Source organism: Notechis scutatus, chromosome 11, assembly GCF_049901735.1.
Source record: "Notechis scutatus isolate UNSWTSFEM ecotype Mainland chromosome 11, rNotScu1.2, whole genome shotgun sequence".
Lineage (NCBI taxonomy): Eukaryota > Metazoa > Chordata > Lepidosauria > Squamata > Elapidae > Notechis > Notechis scutatus.
This window is the reverse complement of record NC_142019.1, coordinates 16,867,985-16,894,011: the sequence shown is the minus strand read 5'-3', so window position 1 is coordinate 16,894,011 and position 26,027 is coordinate 16,867,985. Positions and strand designations below refer to the sequence as shown.

General features: G+C 44.1%; 1 protein-coding gene across 3 annotated transcripts in view; it reads left to right on the top strand.

Annotated features, from left to right (window-relative positions):
• Positions 1-26,027, top strand: part of IGF1R (insulin like growth factor 1 receptor) — a 220,565-nt gene that overhangs the window by 179,103 nt on the left and 15,435 nt on the right. For 2 of the 3 annotated variants that reach the window (XM_087972931.1, XM_087972929.1), the window contains exons 12-20: positions 1,403-1,539; positions 5,709-5,868; positions 6,360-6,465; positions 8,421-8,491; positions 11,556-11,785; positions 13,347-13,457; positions 15,903-16,062; positions 17,701-17,830; positions 25,631-25,765. In XM_087972931.1, coding sequence (XP_087829057.1) covers positions 1,403-1,539; positions 5,709-5,868; positions 6,360-6,465; positions 8,421-8,491; positions 11,556-11,785; positions 13,347-13,457; positions 15,903-16,062; positions 17,701-17,830; positions 25,631-25,765 — 1,240 coding nt within the window. The remainder of the gene's footprint in view (positions 1-1,402; positions 1,540-5,708; positions 5,869-6,359; positions 6,466-8,420; positions 8,492-11,555; positions 11,786-13,346; positions 13,458-15,902; positions 16,063-17,700; positions 17,831-25,630; positions 25,766-26,027) is intronic. The other variant, XM_087972930.1, reaches the window with a different exon arrangement.

Below are 26,027 nucleotides of genomic sequence, written 5' to 3'. Positions count from 1 at the left end.
CCCTGCACAGGAGAACAGAGCTGGAAAGCAGGTTAGTGGGGTGGGGAGGGAAGGGGCATTTTGAAGTAACCTTCCCCTGCCACGCCCACCAAGCCATGCCACGCCCACAGAACCGGCAGTAAAAAAGTTTGAATCCCGCCACTAGTTTGATCCTAGAAGTAGAGTCAATGAAGGAAGAGGGCTGCAATATCATTTGAGTCAGGCTTTCTGTTGATTGACATCCTGTTTTGGGTGGGACCAGGATAAATTCAATATGGTATATCATAAAATTTAATACTATTGGTAAGATCCTTCTGCAGGAATTTGATCGTTTTCCTCTTCCGTCGCTTTAAACATTTCACTTTTGTCAGTAAATTTTGAAAGGGTTGGTAGCATGCAACTCTCTGATTGTAGATTGTATAGGCAGGATTAGGAGAGTAAGGCCTTCAGTACACAGCTGAAGAGCTAAGAATTCCTTAAAACTCCTTGATGTAATGGTATATGGCAAGGGTCTTCAAACTTGGTAAGTTTAAAACTTGTGGACTTCAACTCCCAGAATTCCTGAGCTAACATGACTGGAGGAGGAATTCTGGGAGTTGAAGTCCACAAGTCTTAAAGCTGTCAAGTTTGAAGGCCCCTGGAATAGATAGAGAAAGAGAGGTAGAATAGATAGAAAGAGAGATAGATAGAATAGATAGAGGGAGGGAGGGAGAGAGAGAGAGAGAGAGAATAGATAGAATAGATAGATAAAGAGAGGTAGAATAGATAGAAAGAGAGAATAGATAGGAATAGAATAGGATAGGTAGGTAGGTAGGTAGGTAGATAGAATAAATCAAGGGTCTTCAAACTTGGCAAGTTTAAGACTTGTGGACTTCAACTCCCAGAATTCCTGAGCTAACATGACTGGAGGAGGAATTCTGGGAGTTGAAGTCCACAAGTCTTAAAGCTTTCAAGTTTGAAGACCCCTGGACTATATGATAATGATAACGGTTATCATGTTTATGTATTCTTGTTCTGGTTTTCATTATTTTATTTTCTTATTTTACTTCAGTTTACGTGTTTTCCATTTCTTCCTTTTTATTGCTATAAGCAGCCTAAAAGTTCCTGTTTTTAAAAAAAAACCTTCCTTTTTTGCTAAATATATAACTTCTGGCTCAAATTGGTTCAAAGGTATGCCACCTTAGATCTCAGCTCTGGTTTAGAGTTCAATCAAAGAGACACTTTGGTCTAGTGGTTAAGGCACCAAGCTGGAAAGCAGGAGTTCAAATCCTGCTTTAGCCATGAAAGTCAGCTGGGTGACTTTGGGCCAGTCCCTTTCTCTCCATCCAACCCACCTTATAGGGTGGTTGTTGTGGGGAAAATAGGGACGGGGAAGGTGGGATACAAATATGAATGAATCGTCTCTTCTGCTCACTTTCCACAGAAGGGGCTGATAACATTCCAGGAAGTGTAACATGGGAAGGGAAGGAGGAAAACACCATAACCCTGAAGTGGCCCGAGCCGGTTAACCCCAACGGGTTGGTTTTGATGTATGAAATCAAATACGGACAAAATGGAGAGGTAAGAAAACTGATGACTTGGTTGGTATTACAGGTTGTCCCCAACTTACAATCATTCATTCAGCAACTGTTCAAAGTTTTATCATCACTGGGAAAAGGGTATTCACACTGAAAATTGCAACAACCCCTTGGTCATGTGATCAGAATTAATAAGCTTGGTAACTGGCATGTACCTATGACGGTTGAGGCCATGTGATTGCCATTCATGACCTTCCAAGCTGGTGTGATAACCCAAAAGGGCACGGCACAAAGGCAACACAGTCACATAAGTAAGAAAAGTTCCTTTAATACCTCCAACTTTGCCCCCAATGTCCAGTTACCTTCGACTGGAGAAAAAACTCTCCCAAGAACAGTCTTTAAGTGGAGGAAATTCAGTCCGAAAACAAAGTACTTAAAAACTATAACTAAAAATCCAAACTAACCACGCTGCAGTAATTAACTGGACAGGGCAGGAGAAGGAATTGCATTTCAAAGGCCAACAAAACACACACAGTTGGGAAGACGCCAGGAACCCAGATAAACTTCGACAAAACAAGATAATGCATAGTTTGCTTCCAACAAGTTGCGGTAAGCAAACTCCCTTTTCAAACACTGTATTCCCAGCTGCAGCTAATGAAGGGAATCAGGGCCCTTTCCTCCCCCGTAAACCCATGCAGCTCACGTTGCTCCCTTCTCCGTTCCTCCCTGCGTGCCCTAGGATGAAGAGGGGGTGGGCCTGGGTCTTCTTCCGAATTCCCTCTCCCTTGCTCTACCTCTCCCCTGCTCTGCCCAGCCCGACTGTGCCCTTCCCCAGTTTCTTCCATAGCCAACGGAGCCACATTCCCACGGCCTCCCCCCCCTCTGAATCAGATTCCGACAGGGGCATGACAGCCAGCTTCCAACAAGCAAAAGTCAATGAGGGAAGCCAGATTCGCTTAGCAACCATGTGGCTCACTTAACTGAGCAAATCACTTAGCGACCATGGCAAAAGAGGTCATAAAATCATGCTCCTTTAACAGCTGCGTTGCTTAACAACGGAAATTCTGCTTCTGATTGTGTTTGTAAGTCAAGGATTGCCTACATTTGGTTATATTTCCAAACCAGGAATTAAAAAGTCCACAGGTTCAGACTTCCTGGATGCTTATATAACACCGAGGCACGAAACCTTTACAGAGAATATTAGCCCCAAGCAACGGAATATCAGATATCAGGATAAGATCTTAACCCAGAGATGAATCTTGCAACAAAGGTGGAGAACTCAACAGAGCAGGGTAGCTCACGTTTCAAGAAAAGACGCTGGAAAGATTGAGCTAAAAGGCTGGTTATCGGCGGTTGTGATTGTTTTCAGAATAAAGTGCAGTTAACAAACTCTTCCTGCTAATTATTGTGCTATGCTAGGCTTTTAAAAGTAAGATGTTATTTCATTTAATTGCGTGGCTCTTAGTGCTCTGAGTCCCCATTATGATTAAGGCAAAGTTTCTCAATGTTTATAAAACTCCAGGGCTTCAAATCTCAGAATTGCACAGCCACCATGGCTGTCAGTGAGAATTTTGGGAGTTGAAGTCTATATACCTGGAAGTTGCCAAAGTTTGTGAAATACTGGGCCAAGGCCTAAATGATTGAGGGGTTTTGAGGGGCTTTGTTTACTGTTTGAGGTCTTAAGACATCACACTCAGAGATGGTATTCAGCCGGTTCTGACCAGTTCTGGAGAACTGGTAGCAGAAATTTTGAGTAGTTCAGACAACCAGCCAATCCCACCTCTGACTGGCCCCACCCACAACTCTTCTCTGCCTCCCATTGAGTCCCAGCTGATCGACTGGGTCTTCTTTGGTTGCCCTGCACAGGAGAACTGAGCTGGAAAGCAGGTCAGTGGGGTGAGGAGGGAAAGGGGATTTTGCAGTATCCTTCCCCTGCCACGCCCACCAAGCCACGCCCACAGAATCGGTATTAAAAAAATGTGAATCCCACCACTGATCACACTATATACCAGTCCAGGCCACTATGATTTATTCAGTCTTTTTTTTTTTAATGCTATTTTGGAACCCAACAACTGTTAAAGGAGAATATTTGTTGCTCAGGGTTTGAACTAAGGGATCCTTGGTGATTTCTAAGCTTGGTTGTTTTCTTGCAGACCTTTCATGACCCAACTAGGTAATATAATCAGTGCTAGTATGGAGCAGGGTTTGCTCTAAGTTTATATTCTAGTCATCTGCCCTCTCAGTGTTGGCTGGGAATGGTCTTGGAGTTTCTTTGGTTTGGCTGTTTGCTGTTGGCTTTGTTAGGCATCCAGAAATTATCCATGGTAATCAGTCACTCCGAGACAATATAATCTCTAACTGATTTATTAGGAACAGCTCTGGTACTTCTATGGCAATTTCCAAAAGTGAAAGCCATTTTCCAGCATTATACAAAATCCACCTTCTCTCCTTCTACTTGGACACTTCATTAATCACGAGAACCAATTAACTGCAGCTGGAATTTCTTAATGCGACATATGGAATAACCTTGAACTTTCCAACTCCTCCACCCCCCTTTTCATTTTTGGCAGCTGAATCTCAAAGCTGACAGGTTTGTTTGGCATTTCCTTGATGATGACTTCTTGATTGTTGGTCTGATATTAAGCTTGGTGTTAATCTATGTTCGTCTTCAACCTCTACAACCATCCCTTTCCCCCAAGCCACTAGAATATAAATTGAAAGCAATCCCCCTTCCTTACTAGCACTGACGATATTACCAAGTTGGGTAACGAAATGTCAACCCAACAAATGTTATTGTTTTATGCCGGTATTTGTGTGTACAGTTGTAACTGCAGCTTCCCGTGTATTCCCATTTTATTGTGACTTGTTTTGATAATTAAAATCTATACGAGATACCCCGATTCAAAGTTCCAACTGTGGGGGTCTCCCTGCACAGTCAAGTGACCAAACTTCAGGCACTCCGCGACCAGGCCAGGGATGATGGGCATTGTAATTCTGCCCTTGCAGAGAGAGACCTGCGTTAGGAAGTGAATAGGTTTTTTTTGATTTTGGTAAGGCCATTTTGTGGAGTCACTTGCTGGAACTCTGCCATTTTGGGAAAACAAAGCAAGCAGAAAAACAGGATTTTCTTTTTTTTCCACTGTCAAAACTAAATCTTAAGAAGAGCATTTGTACAATGTTCTCTTTTGTTCTTTGGACATCTGTTTAAATCAAACCAGGCAGCCTCCTGAAGGGGGTGTACCTTTCAGCGCGTTTTTTTATAGTGCGAGTGAGCCGACACATATTGCTTTGCAAAATGTTGCACAGGACTGCTCAGATTGTGTGCAATTGGGAGGGATAACAACAGAGGAGAAGACTCTGCTGTACAGGTAGTCCTCGACTTACAACAGTCCATTTAGTGACCGTTGGGAAGCTATAATGGCACTGGAAAAAAAGTGACTTATGACTGTTTTTCACGCTTATGACTGTTGCAGCATCCCCAGGGTCACGTGATTTACATTTGGACACTTGACAGTTGACTCATATTTATGACAGTTCGAGAGTTCCAGGGTCGTCTTCTGAGCCCCTTTTGCGATCTTCTGACAAGTAAAGTCAGTGGGAAAACAAGATTCACTTACCGACTGTGTTATACTAATTTAAGAACAAATGTGGTGAGAAAAGTCTTAAAATGGGGCAAAACTCACTTAATAAACATCTCACTTAGCAACATAAACATTTGGGCTCCAGAATGGTCATAAGTTGAGGACTATCTATGGCTTTATGCTTAGTGTTTTTACTCTTATGCAATGCTTCTTTGATTTATTCATTTGCATGGGGCCTCGGAGCTGCGATAAATAAATTTGAAATTGAAACGCAGGAAGAAGAAAGGAAAAAAGTAGTTGGAGAAGATTCCAGAGAAACTCTAAAGTCCTTCATTATTGTCTTGCCTTGCATAAGATTGAGGAAAATAATAATAATAATAATAATAATAATAATAATAATAATAATAATAATAATAATAATAATAATAATAATAATAATAATAATAATAATAATAATAATAATAATAATAATAATAATAATAATAATAATAATAATAATAATAATAATAATAATAATAATAATAATAATAATAATAATAATAATAATAATAATAATAATAATAATAATAATAATAATAATTAATAATAATAATAATAATGCATTCTCTTCTCTACTTTCTCAACTTTGCAGGAGAAACGGGAATGCATTTCCAGGCAGGAATATAAGAAACTTGCTGGAGCAAAGCTCACTCATTTGAACCCGGGGAACTACACGGTTAGAGTGCAGGCCACTTCGCTAGCTGGAAACGGATCCTGGACGGAGCCAATCTCGTTCTACGTCCAACCTAAACGTAAGTATTTTTGGTCACCCTGGAGGAGAAAAACAGATTTAGGAGGAAAAATGATGTTATGATGAACTGGGTATATATGTCCCAGAGGTGGTATTCAGCCGGTTCTGACCGGTTCTAAAGAACCGGTAGCGGAAATTTTGAGTAGTTTGGAGAACCAGCAAATCCCACTTCTGACTCGCCCTGCCAATCCCATCTCTTCCCCGCCTCCCATTGAGTCCCAGCTGATTGGCTGGGTCTTCTTTGGTTGCCCTGCAGAGGAGAACGGAGCTGGAAATCAGGTTAATGGGGTGGGGAGGGAAGGGGGATTTTGCAGTATCCTTCCCCTGCCACACCCACCAAGCCACTCCCACAGAATCGGTAGTAAAAAAAAATTGAATCCCACCACTGATAGGTCTAGTCTAACAAAGAGAAGTTTCGTGAAAACACCTCGAAGCATACAAACAATGTTGTGCTTGTGCATGCTTTTAAACTCCGGGTTTCCTTCGTTGCAGCAGCAGACTACGGAAATTTCTTGCATCTGATCATCGTCCTCCCCATTGCAGTCCTGCTGATCATTGGTGGGCTACTCATCATGCTTTACGTCTGCAACAAGAAGAGGTGAGACTGGCAGAGGAGTGGGTGGAATTCAATACAAGGTTTATTACCGTCAAAAAAAACCGGAGCGTCTTTTAACCTGACCTCAATTCGGTGCCTGCGATCGCAGAGGGAAGGGATTCTTATGAAACACTTTACGGTTACATAATCTCTCTCTCAACTGTCTCCCTAAGCAAATCCCAGGGAATGGAATAAATAATTCTGACAAACATTACAGGCAATGTTAACTATTCCTAAAGTACAGGCAGCTTCTTCCTCGCCTTCCTTCCCCCTCATTTTAAGTAACCTGCATGCTTCTTTCCAACCTGTCTTTCTTTTGGTTACTTTGCATAATTAAAATGAACAAAGGCAGGTCTCAGGGTATCTTGAATCAGGGATAGGACAATTTGGCGCAGTCAAGACGCTGCTGCCATCTTGCTTCAGCCAACTGGCCACAGCCAACTCGCTGTGGGACAAGAGGAACACTACTATCGAAGGAATTAGAATTCTAAGAATGAATGAGCTGGAAGGGACCTTGGAGGTCTTCTAGTCCAGCCCCTTGCTCAAGCAGGAGAACTTATGCAATCTCAGACAAGTGACTTTCCCGTCTCTTCTTAAAAACTTCCAGTGATGGAGCGCCCACAATTTCTGGAGTGGTGGAATAGAATCATTCAAGCAAGGATGCAGAAGGAAAGACGGAATGAAATGTGAATGACAAAAATGAAAACATTTTTAAAGTTATTTTAAATACTTAAATTGAATTGTTGAATTGTCCCGCAGTGAGTTATCCTGTCGTTTATCTCGGGGTGAATTGGCTGTGGCAAGTTGTCCCATTCTGATGTTGTGTCATTCATGCTTCTATCACTGAGATGGAATACAATTTTCCAAAAAGTTGTCACTTTCTCCCGAGAGTTTTCATCAAACATTGCCGTTGTTGGTTTTTTTCTAAATTATGAGATGAAGATTTCTTTCAAAGCTTCTGGAGTGGGATATGCGCGATGGTGGCGCAGTGGTTAGAGTGCAGTACTGCAGGCTACTTCTGCTGACTGCCGGCTGCCTGCAATTTGGCAGTTTGAATCTCACCAGGTTGGCTCAGCCTTCCGTCCTTCTGAGGTTGGTAAAATGAGGACCCAAATTGTTGAGGGCAAGATGCAGACTCTATAAACTCCTTAGAGAGGGCTGTAAAGCACTGTGAAGCGGTATATAAGTCTAAGTGATATTGGGAGGGAAGAAAGGAAAGAAGGAGGGAGGGAGGGAGGGAGGGAGGGAGGGAAGGAAGGAAGGAAGGAAGGAAGGAAGGAAGGAAGGAAGGAAGGAGGTGGGGTGGCACAGTGGTAGCAAGCTAACTGCCCACTGCCAGGAGTTCGATGCTGACCAGCTCAAAGTTGACTCAGCCTTCCATCCTTCCAAGATGGGTAAAATGAGGACCCAGATTGTTGGGGCAACAGGCTGACCCTATGAACTACTTAGAGAAGGCTGTAAAGCACTGTGAAGCAGTATATAAGTCTAAGTCTCACCCTATAGGCCAATGGGGAATAGGTAGACTTCAACTTATGGCTGATTGCTTAGCAACTGTTTGAAGTTATAACAGGCCGTCCAAAAGTACATACAACCCAGATTCAAACTTTTGAGGGAGAGGAAGAAAAGGGGCCTCAGTTTTTTCTCACAGAGGCCTGTGTGAAAAGCTACGTTTATGCAACTCCAGATACCAATTTTAGGAAATAAATATCCCCTGGAAATGCAAATTTAAGGGATCTACCATTGCATAAGAGGTAGGAAGTAACACATCAGATTCCTCGCACCTCCGTATAACGTGCTAAAAGTAGTTAGTGGGTTGTGTGAGGAGTGGGCGTTTTTAACAGCAAGTCCCAGAACAGGGCGCCAGGCGAGAGGCCCAAAATAGTGTGAAGATTTGGTCCTTTTTTTTTTTTGGAGAGGTGAGTATCAACGTGAAGAAGTAACTGCTTTTATTTTAACAGGAACAGCGACAGGCTTGGAAACGGAGTGCTTTATGCTTCTGTGAATCCTGAATATTTCAGCGCTTCAGATGGTAAGTTGGCTTTTGAGGCTCATCAGAAGCAAAAGTCTTGGAAGTGGGTGACTGGACTTTGGCAGAAGGGAAGGGAAGCATTCGCTCCTCTTGTTGAACGGACAGGCAGTTGCCCAAGATGAAATAATCTCCTCCTCCTCCTCTTCTTTTCTGCACTCTGCACTCCTTTCTAGCACTGATGAGGTTACCTAGTTGGGTCATGAAACATTGCAAGAAAACTACCAAGCCCAGAGAGCAATAAGAACCTCACAGTCCTCCTCCTCTTCCTTCCCCCTCCTCCTCCTCCTCTTTTCTTCTTCTCCACTTCCTCCTCTTCCACTCTCCTCCTCCTCCTCCATTCTTCTTCTCCTCCTTTTCCTCCTCCTCCTCTTCCTCTTCCATTTCTTCTTCATCTTCTTCTCCTGGCCCCCTTAGAAGGATCCAAGTGGCTGCTTCAAAGCTCATTGCTTTCGGCTAACAAATGAAATAGCTGTCCTTCAATTGTCAGGGCTTAAAGCTACCTTAGTAATTTTAAAACATATGGACTTCGGCTCCCAGAATTCTTTAACCAGCATGCTGGTTAGCTAATTCAGGGAGTGGAAATCCACACATCTTAAAGTTGCCAAGAATTGAGAAACACTGAGAGTGGTGGATAAAAAAGGATGCATAAAAAGGTATCCTGTTTTTGATGAAGAAGAAGAAGAAGAAGAAGAAGAAGAAGAAGAAGAAGAAGAAGAAGAAGAAGAAGAAGAAGAAGAAGAAGAAGAAGAAGAAGAAGAAGAAGAAGAAGAAGAAGAAGAAGAAGAAGAAGAAGAAGAAGAAGAATTGAACAGAATAAACTCTCTCTCTCCTTTCTCTGTCATGCATTACAAACTTGGCTTTTTGTAGATTCTGTCAGGCAGGCTGGGGATTTTCAGCTTACTAGTTTAGATTGAATCTTGAAAGGGTCACTTCATCTTTAACATCTAAAAGAAGCAGGAGGGAAAAAATAAACACTGCTGTTAAAATCTTGATTTTGTTTTTATTCTTGTAGTCAAAAGGTTGGCTGTTGTGGCTTATTTTAAAAAAAATGTCTCAGGGTTCAGGAGAAAACAAATGGCTGAAACTGCTGATGAATGTAATCGGAGATATTTTTATCTACCTGGGCGTTCGTTTGTTCCCAATGGATTTTTAAATATGTTGCATTATTTCATGTTCAAGAAATATAAGTCTAGAGACTAATTGGAGTATTCTTCTCCTTTCTTAAGATGTTTTGATGTGGTGCTGGGAGGCCAAATGTTAAATTGTCTGCTAGATCAGATCCTGAAAATTTTGGCCTTCATCTCAAATGTTTTCCTCTGGATCATCTGGAGGTGTAAATTGTTATCCTATTTTTTCCTAGATTCACTGATTGCAATTGGAAACTTTAGCCATAAAGTTATATGTGATAGGTTTAGATTAGGTGTAGGCTTAGCATGTTGTGTGAATAAAAGATGTTGCGGGTCCTTTTGCTAAGCTGTGATTAAAGAAAGACAGTTCAGTGTAACATGTCAACACCGTCACTTTATATTCTTGGAGTTCGTCCATTCTTAACCTTACAACTTAGGGGCAGGATTACAACAGGATGGAGCCACACAATGGTTTCAAAGCATTTATGTTTGAATGTAAACATTGGAAGAGATTGTAAATTTGAAGAATGTAAACACTGGCCTTTTATAGTTATGTTATTCCAGGAAAAGGAAACTTCCTTGTTGCTGTCAGCTTGTACTGTGGCTTTCATACCAGAATACAATAACAGAGTTGGAAGAGATCTCCTAGGTTAACCTTTTCAGCACCAAGTGCCAAAACAGGGGCGTGTCCATGTGCCGGAAACTGGAAGCTCAGCTTCTCCGGGCGTGTGCATGCATGCATGAAGACCAGCTGGCTGCCACACACATGCATGCCGGGGAGCTGCACTTCTGGTTTCTGGCACTCCTGGGCGCGCGAAGACCAGGTAGTTAGAACCCAGAAGAGCAACCGGCGACAGCTGGCGTGCCCAGAGTGATGACTCTGTGTGCCAATGCCGGAATGTGTGCCATAGATTCGCCATCACAGTTCTAGTCTTGTACTGTGGCAATCAAAACCGGAGTGCGATCATACCAGTAAAGTATAAAATGATACTATAGCTTTACATGATCTTGATGCTATCCCTCTGTTGATGAAACACTAGGATTGCCTTGGCTTTTTTTGGCAGCTGCCACACACTGCTGGCTCATACTTAAGTAGTTGTCCACTAGGACAACACACAAATTCCTTTCACAGTTACTACCGTTGAGTCAGGTAACTTTTACACCTGTGCTTTTGGTTCCCACCTAAGCGTAAGACCTTATGATCCTATCACTGAACCTCATTTTGGGGGGATATGGCCCGGTGTCCCAAATCTATCCAGATTCTTCTGCAAGTTGAGACTATCTTCTAAAACAGGGGTGTCAAACTCAAGGCTGGATCCGGCCCGCAAGGTGCTTCGATCTGGCCTGTGGGGTCACCCTGGAAACAGCAAAGGAGCCAGCCCATGGTGCATCTGCCAGTGAAAATGGAGCTTCAGAGGGCCGCCCCCGACATGAGTGACATCAATCTGGCCACGCCCCCTGGGCATGCCACGCCCCCCGGCGAGTTCAAATACAACTATTACGCGGCCCTCAATGACACTGAGTTTGACTATCCTGTTCCAAAGCGTGGCTTGTTTCCCCCCGCTTGGTGGGATCTCTGAAAATTGGATGAGCTCCCTTTCTGTCCCCTCCTCACACACTGGGGTGGGACTCTACCGGTTTGGGAGAACCAGTAGTTAGGGTGACGATTTGGCCCTGCCCATCCACTCCTGCCCTATTCTGTCCTTTATTTCTGGGGTTTTCAGCTCAGCTGTTTGGCGCGGCACAACGTATTGCCATTCCTCAATTTATTTACTCACCGGGACTGCAGCAGAAAGTAAGTTTTAGAGCTGGAAAAGCAGTGTTTTTGGAAATGCTGTTTTGAAATGTGCTTTTGAATCACACTCCTGCTCACACACCACGGTAATTTTCACAAACTACTTTTGTGATTTTTTTTTTTTTTTAATTTATTTTTGCAGTATACGTGCCAGATGAATGGGAAGTGCCCAGAGAAAAGATTACAATGTGCCGGGAACTCGGGCAAGGCTCCTTCGGCATGGTCTACGAGGGAGTAGCCAAAGGCGTGGTGAAAGACGAGCCTGAAACCAGAGTGGCCATCAAGACAGTCAACGAATCAGCAAGCATGAGAGAGCGGATCGAGTTTCTCAACGAAGCTTCGGTGATGAAGGAGTTCAACTGCCACCACGTAGTAAGTGACTGAGCTCTGCAAAGCTGTGGCGATTTCTGACTTCTTTCCCCCATCCCAAACTTAATATGTACATTAGCGGTAGTCCTTTTCAGGGACTGCTTGAAGTCATAACAGCGCTGAGCTTGTGGTACTTAAAACGACCAGTCCTCAACCTATTAACCTCTAAGCCACGGTCTCTCCTCATTTTGTTGGCTATACCAGGGGATCTACACTAGTCTCCCGTTATTTATTTCTTGTAAAACATACATTCAACACAAAAATAGTTTGTCATGAAAGCGACTGCTTGTGAAGGTTCCTGGATTGGGGCCGAGAGGCAAAAGTGGAAGCAGTAATGTTCTGTCCCATAACTGGGTAGACCAGGTTGCCCTGATTAATCTCTCCCCTGGTATAGCTGACAACGTGAAGAAAGCCTGTGGCTTAGAGATTAATACATCTACCTAGTAAGCAAGTAGCCCAGGTTTGAATCCCAGAAGGGGATGGCTAGCTGATGGGAGCTAAATAGCTTGAAATAGATCTATACTAGTCTCCTTTTATTTCTTTGTCGGTAAAATATAAATTCAACACAACGTTACACACTATTTCTGGTTCAAATAAGAGTATGGATGCTCCCCCAGATCAAAAATTGGTTACAAGAGATCACTGGGTATCAGATTGAGCTCAGACCGGAAACCTTCCTCTTAGGAATTATCAAAGATAGATTACCGAAAGAAGTAAAATACCTATTACTACACATTACAACAGCCGCCAGAATAGCCTTTGCACAGGTATGGAAAACCCCAACTACTCCTGATGAAGAACTAATAATACATAAAGTAACGGAAAGTGCTGTGATGAACATGTTAACAATGAAATTGAAAGAAAAAGATGACTCTGAATTCTTCTTAATTTGGAATAATTGGTATAAATGGCTAACAAACAGAACTAAGAAGTGAGACAAAAAGTCTATCCGAAATAACCCTTAAGAAAGTAAAACAAAATTTTGTGAATTATATAAAGATATAAGAATAGTAATCATAGTTAAAGCTATTATTCAATATTAGTCAAATGTAATATAATGTATTACGATATTTATATCAAAAACCTGTATAGATGCCAAGAACGCTGTTGATACCATGATGCTTTAAGATGTAACAAAAGAAATTCAATTAGATAGATAGATAGATAGATAGATAGATAGATAGATAGATAGATAGTATGGATGCTCCCTTTAAAACCACCTTTCCAACATGATTTCTCCCACTCAGCATGACCATTCATCCCAAAGCTTGACTCCCCCCACAAATTCCTATGCCCATAAGCATGTCAGGTGTGCAGAATTAGGATCATACGTTAAGTATCATTTAAACTGATTTATTGCTCATGCCTATACATAAAAATCTAGTCCATCAAAGGTCAGGACTAAATTGGCACTAGATAAGAGTGAACAGAATTAAAAAAGGATTGGACTTAGAACACTTGTGGGAATGTAATGACTCTAGGCTGATTCCTCTCTTGACTCCACCACCAGGCTCTGCCTGTCCTCCTCCAACAAAGCATCTAATTTGCTTGTTTCTTCTGACAGGTTCGGCTCCTTGGTGTCGTCTCTCAAGGTCAACCCACTCTGGTCATCATGGAACTCATGACCCGAGGAGATCTGAAGAGCTACCTGCGGTCTCTCCGCCCAGACACAGAAGTATGCTTGTGGTGGTGGGGAATTGTGAAATGTGCTTTGTGAAAAGAAGGTAGCTTCCCAAGTACAACGGGGTGTACGACAAAGACACCCCTTCGAATTGGACTAGAGCAGTGGTTGCCAACCAGTGGGCTGGGGACCACTGGTGGTCTGCGAGAAAATTTTGGTGGTCCGCAGAGAGATGTCACCGCAAAGCACCCCCAAAGCAATTAATCCAGGCTGCGCAGGAACACAAGGCTGCACCACCCACATGGCCTGCGGGAACACAAAGCTTGCGTCACTTGCATTGCAAATAACATGAGGAAGTGAGGGGAGGGGGGAAAGAGCAGAGGGGGGAAACTTGCCCCACTCACCCCACATACCTCGCCTGGCCACCAGGCTGCTTCTTTCCACTTCTTTCTTCTGCTTTTGGCTGCATGCAAGGAAAGCAGCAAAAGTCTTTCTTTCTCTCCCCCAAACTCCACCAGAAATGACTCTTTGGGGCCCTGCAAGGCCTCCTGCTCCAAGAGGCTGCGCTGGCACGACAAGTCTCACAAAGACTCATTTCTGGCGGAGTTTGGGGGAGAGAAGGAAAGACTTCTGCTGCTTCTGCTGCTTTCCTTGCATGAAGCCAAAAGTCTCTCCTCTCTCTTTCTCTCCCCCTGAGAACGGAGCTGAAGACGGTATCCTGTGATCCCAAATAAAGAATGATCAATCGGTAGGAAAATGGGGTGAGGAATTTTCTTGCAGACTTTTTTTGGGATTTTCCTAGGATCTCTCGTCCGCAGGATTTAAAATTATGCATTTGGTGGTTCCTGAGGTCCAAAAGGATGCCGACCCCTGGACTAGAATACCTTCAAGGTCCCTCCCAACTCTGTAACTCTGTGGTTTTGAATTCTTAGGCAGGTGGCTTCTGTGTCGCTACAGAATCCGTCCTATTCTGCTTAGCCCATGGCTTCCATAAACTTGGTTTAAGGAAGCCGCCACTTTTTCCTTAACTGGTTATGTCGAGATAGGAAAGAGTTAAGATATTCTGCAATAGGTATGTTCAGTTTTTGTGAGCAGGTAGGCAAGGATGAAGAAGGAAAAGAGCTACTTGTTATACAGTGATGCCCAATATTTGAACAACCAGAAGCATTCCCTTTTTTTACAGCTACTTTTTCATTCTTATTTTGATAAATAATAAAACGGCAATCTTCTAGCCGTTTTGCCAACCTATTTGTAAATAGCTGCACACGCCTTCTTTTGTCCCTGCTGCTGGCTGTTGGGTCTCCATCTGAAATGTTTCGCCCTTACTCTTCACTCTGAATAAGCCAGGATGGTTGTTTAGTGTAAAACAGCCCTGCTAATTGCTCATGACTTTCCGTAGGGCAGTCACCGTTCTCTTTCACTCTTGCCTTGAATTATGAATGAGTTTTTGCAACAAACACTAATATTTAGTCATGCGGTTGACATTTAATATTCACGCTGGCAGCAAAAGATCACCACTCTTGTGTGTGTTGTCACAAGTTCCAAGTTAGGCAGGAGAAAAGGGGGAGAGAGTCCTTTTTATTTGGCTCTCGAGAGAGTCCTCAAGAACCAAATAAAAGTGAAATTAGGGCTGGCAGATTTCATTGAGTTCTTCCCTTCTTCCCGGCCCTTTGTGGATAGCTTCTGTTGTAAATAATTCATGGGGAGATAGTGGAAGCATCTGGTGTGTTTGTGAAGATGAAAGTGTGACTGTAAACCAAGCAGCGTTCCTTGAGCTGAGATAAATATCTTGGCTTCTAAAAACATGATTGTAGAAACAAGCTTAGGGGCTGAGTGGAGAAAGAGTGGATGACGTGTGATCTTTTCTGTTTCTTTCCTTTCTCTCCTGTTGTACTTTTGTTGTCCTTCTTCTCTTTGGTTGGATGTGGGAGAATATGGAGCTCTTCTTGGATGTGAGAGAACATGGAGCTCTTCTTGGATGTGAGAGAACATGGAGCTCTTCTTGGATGTGAGAGAATATGGAGCTCTTCTTGGATGTGAGAGAACATGGAGCTCTTCTTGGATGTGAGAGAACATGGAGCTCTTCTTGGATGTGAGAGAACAAGGAGCTCAAGCTCTTCTTGGATGTGAGAGAACAAGGAGCTCTTCTTGGATGTGAGAGAACATGGAGCTCTTCTTGGATGTGAGAGAACATGGAGCTCTTCTTGGATGTGAGAGAACAAGGAGCTCTTCTTGGATGTGAGAGAACAAGGAGCTCAAGCTCTTCTTGGATGTGAGAGAATAAGGAGCTCTTCTTAGATGTGGGAGAATATGGAGCTCTTCTTGGATGTGAGAGTGAACATGGATCTTTTGGCACACGTTTCAAGAGAGGACAATTAGTTCTGTCGGGCGGCCAATGAAACGAGTGGCCAGCCGTGACCTTGAAAATGACCCAAGTCTTGAGGTTGGAATAAGGAAAGAACTTTATTGACCTGGTGGCGATCTCCATTTCTTCCTTAGAACAACCCCATTCAGAATCCTCCACCTTTAAAGAAAATGATTCAGATGGCTGGGGAGATTGCAGATGGCATGGCTTATCTCAACGCCAACAAGTTTGTCCACAGAGACCTGGCTGCCAGGAACTGCATGGTGGCAGAGGAATTCACTGTGAAAATCGGAGGTAGGACTTCACTACTGCTTGGAAAAAGGAACCGTTTAGTATTGTTGTAGACACAACAGGCTGAAAATGTACAAGTAAGACTTGGTGACACCTCCAAGAAATGGATAGGGTAGGAATTTCCAAGTTTGGTGTGTGTGTGTGTGTGTGTAAAATATTGAGTTCTTGATATAGGCTTCATGTTCATAGGACAACCATTTGTCTGAAATGGTACAGCGTTTCTTATCTGAGCAAGGAGTTGGACGAGAAGTCCTCCAGAGTCCTTCCATTAGTTTTTAACCTGTTCCAGTCAAAACACTGGGGTATTGCCACCAACTTTTAAGTGTTTTTGGAAATCGTTTTGCAGCCCGTATATAGAGGTGGATGGACCTTGAAAAGGAGAGTACAAGGGGAGTTACAGAAACCCCATCTTAGATCTACAGTGAGATATTTCTCTCCATATTACATAGGCCGAGGGAGCAAGTTAAAGAGCAATAGTTTAGGGCCGTGATGGCGAACCTATGGCACACGTGCCACAGGTGCCATGCAGAGCCATTTGTGCGGGCATGCGAGCTGCAGCCAAACTTACCTGCACTGCGCATGCGCATGCCTCCCAGCTGGTTTTCGGCCTCCCAGAGGCTCGAGGGAAGCCTCTGCAGCCTTTGGAGGCCGAAAAACAGGCCTGTTTTGTCACTTCTGGTATTTCCGGAAATACAGGAAGTGATGAAATGGGCCCATTTTTCGGCCTCCAAAGGCTGCAGAGGCTTCCCTTGAGCCTCTGAGAGGCCAAAAAAGGCCTCAAACAGCCGAAGATCAGCTGGGAGGCATGTACATGCACAGTGCAGGTAAGGGGGCGGCAGAGGGATCGTGCGCGTATGCGCAGGGGGCGTGGGAGGACCCGCGCGCATTGTCTTCTGGGCAATTTTGGGAACAGGAGCCCAAAAAGGTTAGCCACCACTGGTTTAGGGGATGACAAAAGTAGACTTCCAATAGACTTTTAGAAGGCTGTTTTGTCCCCTGGCCTACCTTGAAGTACTGACACCATAGAAGACCAAGAGGGATTCTTGTAATAAAGGTGACATTAAAGACTGATACTTGATTTTGCAAACAAAAAGATCAGAATACATCTTTCCCAGCAATTAACTCCCAGATAAGCAGGGATTCACACCAGACAAATAATTAAGCAGAAAACAATAGCCAAATCTAGGAACTACCAAAGAGAAAAATCACATTCCCACCAACACTGATGGGGAAAGCTACTGTATATAAACAAGAAGCAAACACTACCCTTTCTCACACTGATGATGTTACCTAGTCAGGTCATGAAAGGTCTGCAAGCCAACAATCAGACTCTGAGAGCACCGAGGATTTCATTTGGTTTTGTAGCCCAGCATGATTTTTTTTAAAACAACAACAATAACTCGCTATCTTTAAAATAATAAATAAAGCTGAGATTGATAGGAAGCGTAGTGATCTATATGTTTACAGATAAACTGAAGTGTTTTAGTGCATCCCAGGGATGCTATAAAACAGAAATAAAAGTGTGTGCTAATAGAGCTACACAACTGAAGTCTGCCAGCTAATCTTGGCTTGGCTGTTATTTTGATTTCTGCTTGAACTGCGATTTGCTGAGCACATACGTGTCTCTTGTGTGCTCTGTAGATTTCGGCATGACGAGGGATATCTACGAGACTGATTACTACCGGAAAGGTGGAAAGGGACTATTGCCGGTCCGCTGGATGTCTCCAGAATCGCTGAAGGATGGCGTCTTCACAACCCACTCGGATGTTTGGTAATAAAGAAAATAATGTATAAAAGCATTCTTTGATGGCTCTTTGCCGGTCCCTGAAGCTTGGTTGTTTCGTACCTTCTTGGGTTTCGATCAGAGGTCTTCAAACTTGGCAACTTTTAGACTGGTGGGCTTCAACTCCCAGAATTCCCCAGGCAGCCATTGGAATTCTGGGAGTTGAAATCCATGAGTCTTTAAAGTTGCCAAGTTTGGAGATCCCTGGTTTAGATAGCTGTGGCTTTGAAGATAGTCTGCTGTGAAAGCTGTAGACATCTCAGCGGGAGTTCTATTTCCTTAGGGAACCTTTGTTCAGGCTTGAGGTAAAGGTTCCCCTCGCACATACGTGCTAGTCGTTTCTGGCTCTAGGGGACGGTGCTCATCTCCGTTACAAAGAGCCAGCGCTGTCCGAAGACGTCTCCGTGGTCATGTGGTCGTATAGTTGCGCTCTGGAGCCAACAACTTCCGGGAATAATAAACGCACGGGAACAAGGTGCCTGTGGGAGCATAGGCCTGGAGGAGCACTGCACCAACAGCCACATCGGAAGCATCTGTTTCCACCACAGATGGCTGGCCTGGATCAGGGTGTTTGAGGATAGGCTGAGAGGCAAAGGCGACTTTCAACGCCTCGAAAGCTGCCTGCTCCTCAGCACCCCAGTGGAACTTCTCCCCCTTCTTGAGCAGATTAGAAAGAGGAGCAGTCAAGGCAGCAAAGCGGGGAATAAATGTGCGGTAGTAGTTCGCAAACCCCAACAGTCGTTGCACATCCTTAACCTGCTGTGGAGGTTCCCACTCCTGCAACGATTGAATTTTTTCCGGGTCCGTTTCCACCCCAGCAGGTGAAATACGATGTCCCAAGAAGTCAATCGTGGTTTGTGCAAACTGACACTTCTCACGTTTAGCAAACAGGTGGTTATCACGCAAACATTGCAACACTAGCCGCACATGCTGCCAATGTTCCTGCAGGAAGTCTGAGTAAATCAAAATGTCATCTAAATAAATGACCACAAATTGATCCAACAAATCACGGAAAACATCGTGCATGAAATGCATGAACACAGCTGGGGTATTGGTTAATCCAAAAGGCATCACGGTATACTCAAAATGCCCGTACCTCATCCAGAAAGCTGTTTTCCACTCATTCTCTGCACAAATGCGAACCAGATTGTAGGCCCCACGCAAGTCCAACTTTGTAAAGATCTTAGCTTGACGAAGCTGCTCAATCAGTTCAGGGATGAGGGGAAGCGGGTACCGATTCCGCACTGTGATTGCATTCAACTTGCGGTAATCACAACACAAACGTAGCTCCCCCGATTTCTTTTTCACAAAAAGCACTGGTGCAGCCAATGGGGAGGTAGAAGGCCGGATAAACCCTTTCCGGAGGTTCTTGGCAATAAAATCCCGCAACGCGGCCAACTCCGGTTCCGGCAGGGAATATATCCGACCCACCAGCAATTTTGCATCGGGCAACAAGTCAATTGGACAGTCATGTGCCCGATGCGGAGGCAACTGATCCACCTCCTTCTCCCCAAACACATCAGCAAAGTCCACCAACTCCGCAGGTAGATCCAGGTCCACGGGCGTAGCCACACTCCCTGCACAGGAGCTCAAGCAATGGTTGGCACTGTTCTTTTCAAGGAATTGCACAGCTCCAGATGACCAGACAATCTGTGGATCATGGGCCTGTAGCCACTCCAAACCCAGAACCACCGGAATATGAGGCACTGCGGCAACGTAAAACACGGTTTCCTCCACATGCTGCCCAATACGCATGCAAAGGGGTTTGGTTTCAGCAACCACAGGTCCCAAACGAAGGGGCCTACCATCAATCGTTTCCACCATTACTGGTGGGGATACCTGTTTCTGAGGAATGAACCACTGCTTGACAAAATGAGCATCCATGAAATTGGCTGTGGCCCCTGAGTCGACCAAAGCTGGGATCTCCACCGCTCCCACACCAGGCACGAACACACTTGCTGGCAGCACAAGATGCTTCACCAATAGCGACTGTGGTGGAGATGTCAAAGGTGGCGAGGGTGGCAAGGTTGGTGAAGATGGCGGGCCTATGGACTTTACACCCTGACCTGCAGACCCCCGTAGGCTGAGCGATGCTCGTTTCCCGCCACCACAGGTGTCACTGCTGTGGATGTCTTAACAGGACACTTGGCCGCAAAATGGCCTCGATTGCCACAGTAGAGGCATAAACCATCACGATGACGTCTATCCTTTTCTACTTGAGTCAGGCAAGGGCGGCCAGCCCCCAACTGCATGGGTTCCTCCAAAGGCTCTTCCACCAAGGGCGCCATCCTGCTGGAAACAGATACGGTCTCTGTTCGTCGTCGCACCCGTCGCTGCTGAAGTCTAGCATCGATACGAAGACAGAAATGCATGAGCTCCTGAAGGGTGTGAGGGCATTCAGTGCGCGCCAACTCATCCAGAAGCTCTGACGACAAACCCTCCTGGAACTGGTCTAATAGTGCTGCCTCGTTCCATTGTACATCCTGAGCAACCACCCGAAAACTAGCAATATAATCCATGAGTGAGCCACGCCCCTGCTTCAACTCTCTTAAACATCTGTTTGCTGTTTGGCTTCAAACAGGGTCCTCAAACATGGCCTGAAACTGACGGTAAAACTCGGCGTAATTGTCCAACACCTGGTTGGGCTGGGTCAGCAGAGGCGTCACCCAATGTGCTGCAGAGTCTGACAACAAACTAATAAAAAACCCCACCTTATTCCGGTCAGTGGGAAAGTCCTCAGGCCGAAGGCTCATGTAAAGCTGGCACTGCCCAAAAAATGCTGGAAATTGGGCCAGCGAACCATCAAATTTATCTGGCACTGCCACTGGGCATTTTCAGCGTGGCCGGGCAGCTTGCAATTGTGCCACCTGTGCAGTCAAAAGAGCCACTTGCTGGGTTAACTGGGCAATCTCTGCTTTGAGCTGATCCATGGTCACCCCACAAAAAGCAAAAATAAGTTGAAGGGGTGGCTGAAGTCAAAATGTGATGACCCGTAGTCTCTCAAAATAACCCCAAACTCAAAACATATATTAAAGTCCGGTAAAGCCTTCAACTTAACTTCACTGTTTTATTAGGGACAGTTTAAAGTCACAAAAGTAAATAATGAGGCAAACAGAAAACCAAAACAAACCGCATTGATGAGAGTTCCAAAGCAAGCCGAGATAACTAATTATAAACTCCAGGAAAATAACCGAGAAAAGTCCATGGGAAGAATGCCAGCAAAGATAAGCCTCTTTCAAGGTAAACACTAATTGACTCCAGCAATTCTAACTGCGCAGTTGCAAACTTATATACATAGCTCCCAGCTGCAAGCCACGAGGAGGATCATGGTAATCTCCTCTTGAGTAGACCTCGCTTTTCCCTGATCGTCTCCTCCCTGTGTGACCTAGGATGGATAGGGGATGGGCCTGGGTCCTCCTCTGACTGCTCAGCCGGCCTCTGCCCTTCCCCAGCCTCCTCCACCACCTCTGGAGCCACACTCCCACTCCCTGTTGGATGTTCCTCCTCTTCCTCAGAGTCAGACTCCACCAGGGGCATGACACAAGGAGATGCGTGCCTCCATGTGAGTGATATTGAGTTGGCCACACCCAGCCAATAACATGACCGCCAAGCCACGCCCACCCAGTCACATGACCACCAAGCCACGCCTACCACCTAAGCCAAGGCCACAGAACCAGTTGTTAAAAAAATTGAATCCCACCCCTGGTCAAAACTTCTTCCTAGTCCCTTATAGTAGATGTAACCGGAAAGACCAGATACTGGTAGTCCTCAGCTTACGACCATAATTGTGCCCAAAATTTCTGCTGTTAAGGGAGTTTTGTTCCATTTTATGACCTTTCTTGCCCCCGGCTGTTAAGCGAAACAGTGCAGTTGTTAAGTGAGTAACCTGGTTTCTTAGTGAATCCGGCTTCCCCGTTGAATGTTGCTTGTTAGAAGGTCGCAAAAGGGGATCACATGACACCCCCTCCCATGGGACACTGCAACCGTCATCGATAGGAGCCATTTGCTAAGTGTCTTAATTTTGATCACATGACCCCGGGACAATGCAACAGTCATAAGTCCATGGCAGTTGCCAAGGGTTTGAATTTTGATTAGGTGACCATGGGGATGCGGCAACGGTCGTTAAACGTTGAAAATGGTCATAAGTCACTTTTTTTCAGTGCCATCTTAACTTCGAATAAGCCACTAAATTTTTAATTCGAGGGCTACCTGTTTTGGAATCCACTTGAGAGGGAATCCCCCTAATTATAAAGCAATAAGAGAAATTAGTGTAATAGATATACTGAATATTACTTATATTATATTGTTCTGACCCAAGCCTCGTTCAAATCAAATAAACACAAAGTATATATAAAAGCAAACCTTTTTAATGCGTCTCTGTGAAGTCTATTCATTCATTAAAACTAATTGTCCCAGATAAAAGCAGGCCCTTTCAAGGTTGCAAAAGGCTGCCAAGAATACAAGATTAATTGCAGGGAAATATCCAAAACCAAAAGTCTCCCAAAACAAACCAGGATAGACAGGATTTCCACAAGAACTTGAATTTGAAAGAATTTCTTTGCTTCCTGCAAAGAATCCCACCTCTGAGGGCTGGCTTTTATCCCTTATGGAAGGGGACCATCACCTTGCAGTCCTACTCCAGAGTCACCCGTGCTGCTGCAGCTGTTCTTTCCTTCGAGCAGCCCTGCGCGCACGCACGCTGGGCACAGGCTCCTCGGGGGCCTCTTCATCACTGCTGCCAGCCTCCACAAGCTCCAAAGGCCGCATTCCACTCCCTGATGGTCCTGGCCCCATCCCTGCATCACACGCAGGCCCCTCATCCAAGTCCTCGCTCTCCGAGACCTCAGCTGTCCACACCTGCTGCCGGCGAACCACAACATATATATGTGGGAATGTGACGATTATTATATGGTTATACTGTTAAGAAGAATATTATTAGTAATTGTTAAGCACATGAAATAAGTACCTAATCGACACACGATTGAAATGGAATGGATTTATTGCATGTTAAAAAAAAATTAAAAAATGTAAACTGAGAGTGAATTCCCCCATATGATAACTTCCAAGTTGTAAGAGTTGAAAACTGGTGTCATTGTTTTTCTGTGCTATTTTCCCACAGCCCCAACGAAGCTCGTTAGATCTCCAGGCTTGGCAGGCATGGCCGCTACATATAGATTTGTATATTTTGGGAAATCCGCTGCAGAATTTGGCTGCCCGCTGCAAAAAATTATTGGGATGGGGAAAGCCGTTGCTCTCTTGCAGTCTAGCTTTCTGAAAAAGCTAACTTTGGAGTGGAGCTGCCTGGTTTTTTTTAAAAATTTAGATTCCGCTGACGGAATAAAAATAAACACGGCAGACGTAAGATGGTGGATGGGAGCTCATTTGGATCCAGATCCCAGAGTAAATGACATTCTAGTTACTATCAAGATTTCCATAATTAATTCCAACATTTCAGGAGTTGTGGAGAATTCATACATGCAGCAGATAATGGCCTCCCTTTGGATAACGTTGTTTTAATGAATATTTTGAACACGGCAGATATGTACAACTTGGAATATAAAAACCCCTTTGGGTTATGTGGCATGAATAAATTAACAGGGTTATTAACTTCTGGCTATGGTTTTTTTTCCCTATAAATCTTCCTTAGATTCTTCCTGTCACCGAGGCTTTCTTTTGTTCAAATGGGACTCCAGGCATCTAAATATCATGTCTTCTGAAAGAGCCAGCCATGAGGTCGGTCTTTCTCTAAGTTGTGTGGCCTTCAACTCCCAGAATTCCCCAGCCACCAAGCTCATTGGGGAATTCTGGGAGTTGAAGCCCCCCGGTATCTTGGAATTGCCTAGGGTGAGAAACACTGAATTAGATGCTCTTGGTAACTTCAGATTTCTTTCTTTTTACTGTCTCCATCGCTTTAGAGTGTGTTAAAAGATTTTAATTGTAATACATGTTCTGAATTGTGAGCAGCCCAAAGTCGTTTGCTGAAATGGGTGGCTATAGAAATCAAGTAAATATAATTAAAAAGTGACGTGATTTGACCATGAGCAGGCAAAAGAGCATTGGGTGCAGGAGCAACATTTAACTTCTGCTGGCTTCCCCATTGTGTAGCAAAGACCATCAGAAATCTCCCTTCCCTTCCCTCTTCTCCCTTCCCAGCAGGCAGCTTAAACCGCTGCTGCTGGGCGGAGCAGGGAGTAAGGGATTGCAAGACTGGCTGGGAAATTGTCACAGAACATTGAAAATTAAGGTCTCATGAGTGCAGCAGCAACTGGCAAGACTGAAGCAACTACAACCTCTCCAAATGTTGATCCCTTGGCAGTTCTGGGTCCTGAATTTTTGATACATTCTACATGTTAGCCCATTTAAGATGCCTTGATTTAAAAATGGTTTCCCTACAATACCGTGTTTTATCCAGTTAATGGTCATGACAACAATAATTTTAATAGTGCTTTTAGTAGTAGCAGTACCAGTACCTACTACTTTAGTAGCAATTTTAATAGTTATATAGATCCAGAACGCATTCTGTAACCAAAGTAGCAAGTTAAAGTTGCAGGGAACATTGACATTTTAAACTTCTTTCGTATAATCCAATATACCGTAATTAAACAGATAGATAGGTAGAATTCTTTATTGGCCAAGTGTGATTATGTGATTAAGGAATATGCTTGGTGCATATGCAAATTTTATGGAGGGGGAAGGGCAGTGGGCTTTCTCCTAGTAGATTTTTCATCAAAAATTGCTAACTTCCATGCAGTTGTCACCCCAAGAGGCTGTATTTGAATGATGGTTTGGGTAAGATGATTGAGTTCTCCAAATCAAGTTTAGATCATCAGGTATTTTGAATTTGGCCCATTATTTCTGTCTTCTGCACTCTGCTTACTGGTTTATATTATATCTGGGTTTTTTTCCAAGTTCTGGTCACGGAGTTAATACATAAAATAAAAAAATCAACTGAATATTCTTAATGCATGTTTTAAGTGTCCCATTCAAAGCCAAATGTGGGGATTACATTGGTTGAGTTGAAATATTTACAATTGAATCCGATTCAGCGTGGCAGCCTCACAAAGACAAGGAGATAAAAGCTTCCAGGCCTGTTTGCAACAAATCAATTTATTACTTTATCCAAAGTGTAGTTTGTACAACTGACTCCCAAGTTAAATTTCACCAGATCAGGCCCTATGGGTTGGGTGTTGTTTTTTTAGAGTGCATAAAAAGAGTAGGAGTTATTATTATTGATTCAGTTTGTGCCTAACTTTTTATCCAGTGTTACCCAGTAATTGATACTTATAATTGCAGTATTATTCCCTAGTTGTGTTACACAACACTTTTATAGCAAAGTCCACATGCCTGTTAACAAACCATGATGGTGCCACACTGTCAACAAAATGAGAACGTATGCAGATGACATAGCTGTTGGGATGCAACTACACAAGTTTGTGTGATGTTGTCATTGCAGGAATTGTGTGCCCCTGTCCCCAATACCCAAGTGTTTCTGTAAGTTTTTTATCAGTGTAAGACCAGGCCCACATGAGGAGGTCCAGTTAAGCTGATTTATTGCTATCTTCTCAACTGACCCAGTTAGTGTTAGATAAAGATCAACAGCACTCAAAGTGGGCTGGACTTGGTTTGCTTGTGGCGATGTCGGGATGCTAGACTGATGCCTCTTTTCACTCCTCCCCCCAGCTTCAGCCATTCCTTATCCTGCATCTCTACACCTTTTACCTTTTTGAGTTCCTCCAGAGAAATGTTAGCTTAGGGTGTCTCTAACATGTCTTAACCATTTCCTTGTAGGTCTTTCGGCGTTGTTTTGTGGGAAATCGCCACCTTAGCGGAGCAGCCTTACCAAGGCATGTCCAATGAACAAGTTCTACGTTTTGTGATGGAGGGAGGCCTCCTGGAGAAGCCGGACAACTGCCCAGACATGCTGTACGTATAGCCAGACCTTCCCTCTCTTTGCCTGCCTTGTCCTCTTCATCTGACTGCTGTGGGATAGGCCCATCCCATGGCAGGTGAGGCATGTTACGGGTCCCATCAATCCAATTATTCCGGCAAGTGGGATCCAGGAGGACGGCCTTCTCTGCTGTTGCTCCTGCCCTCTGGAATATCTTGGATCCCAATGTGAGTTGGCCCAAACCAGAGATGGTCTTCAGCTGCTTCTGACCAGTTCTGGAGAGCCAGTAGTAGAAAT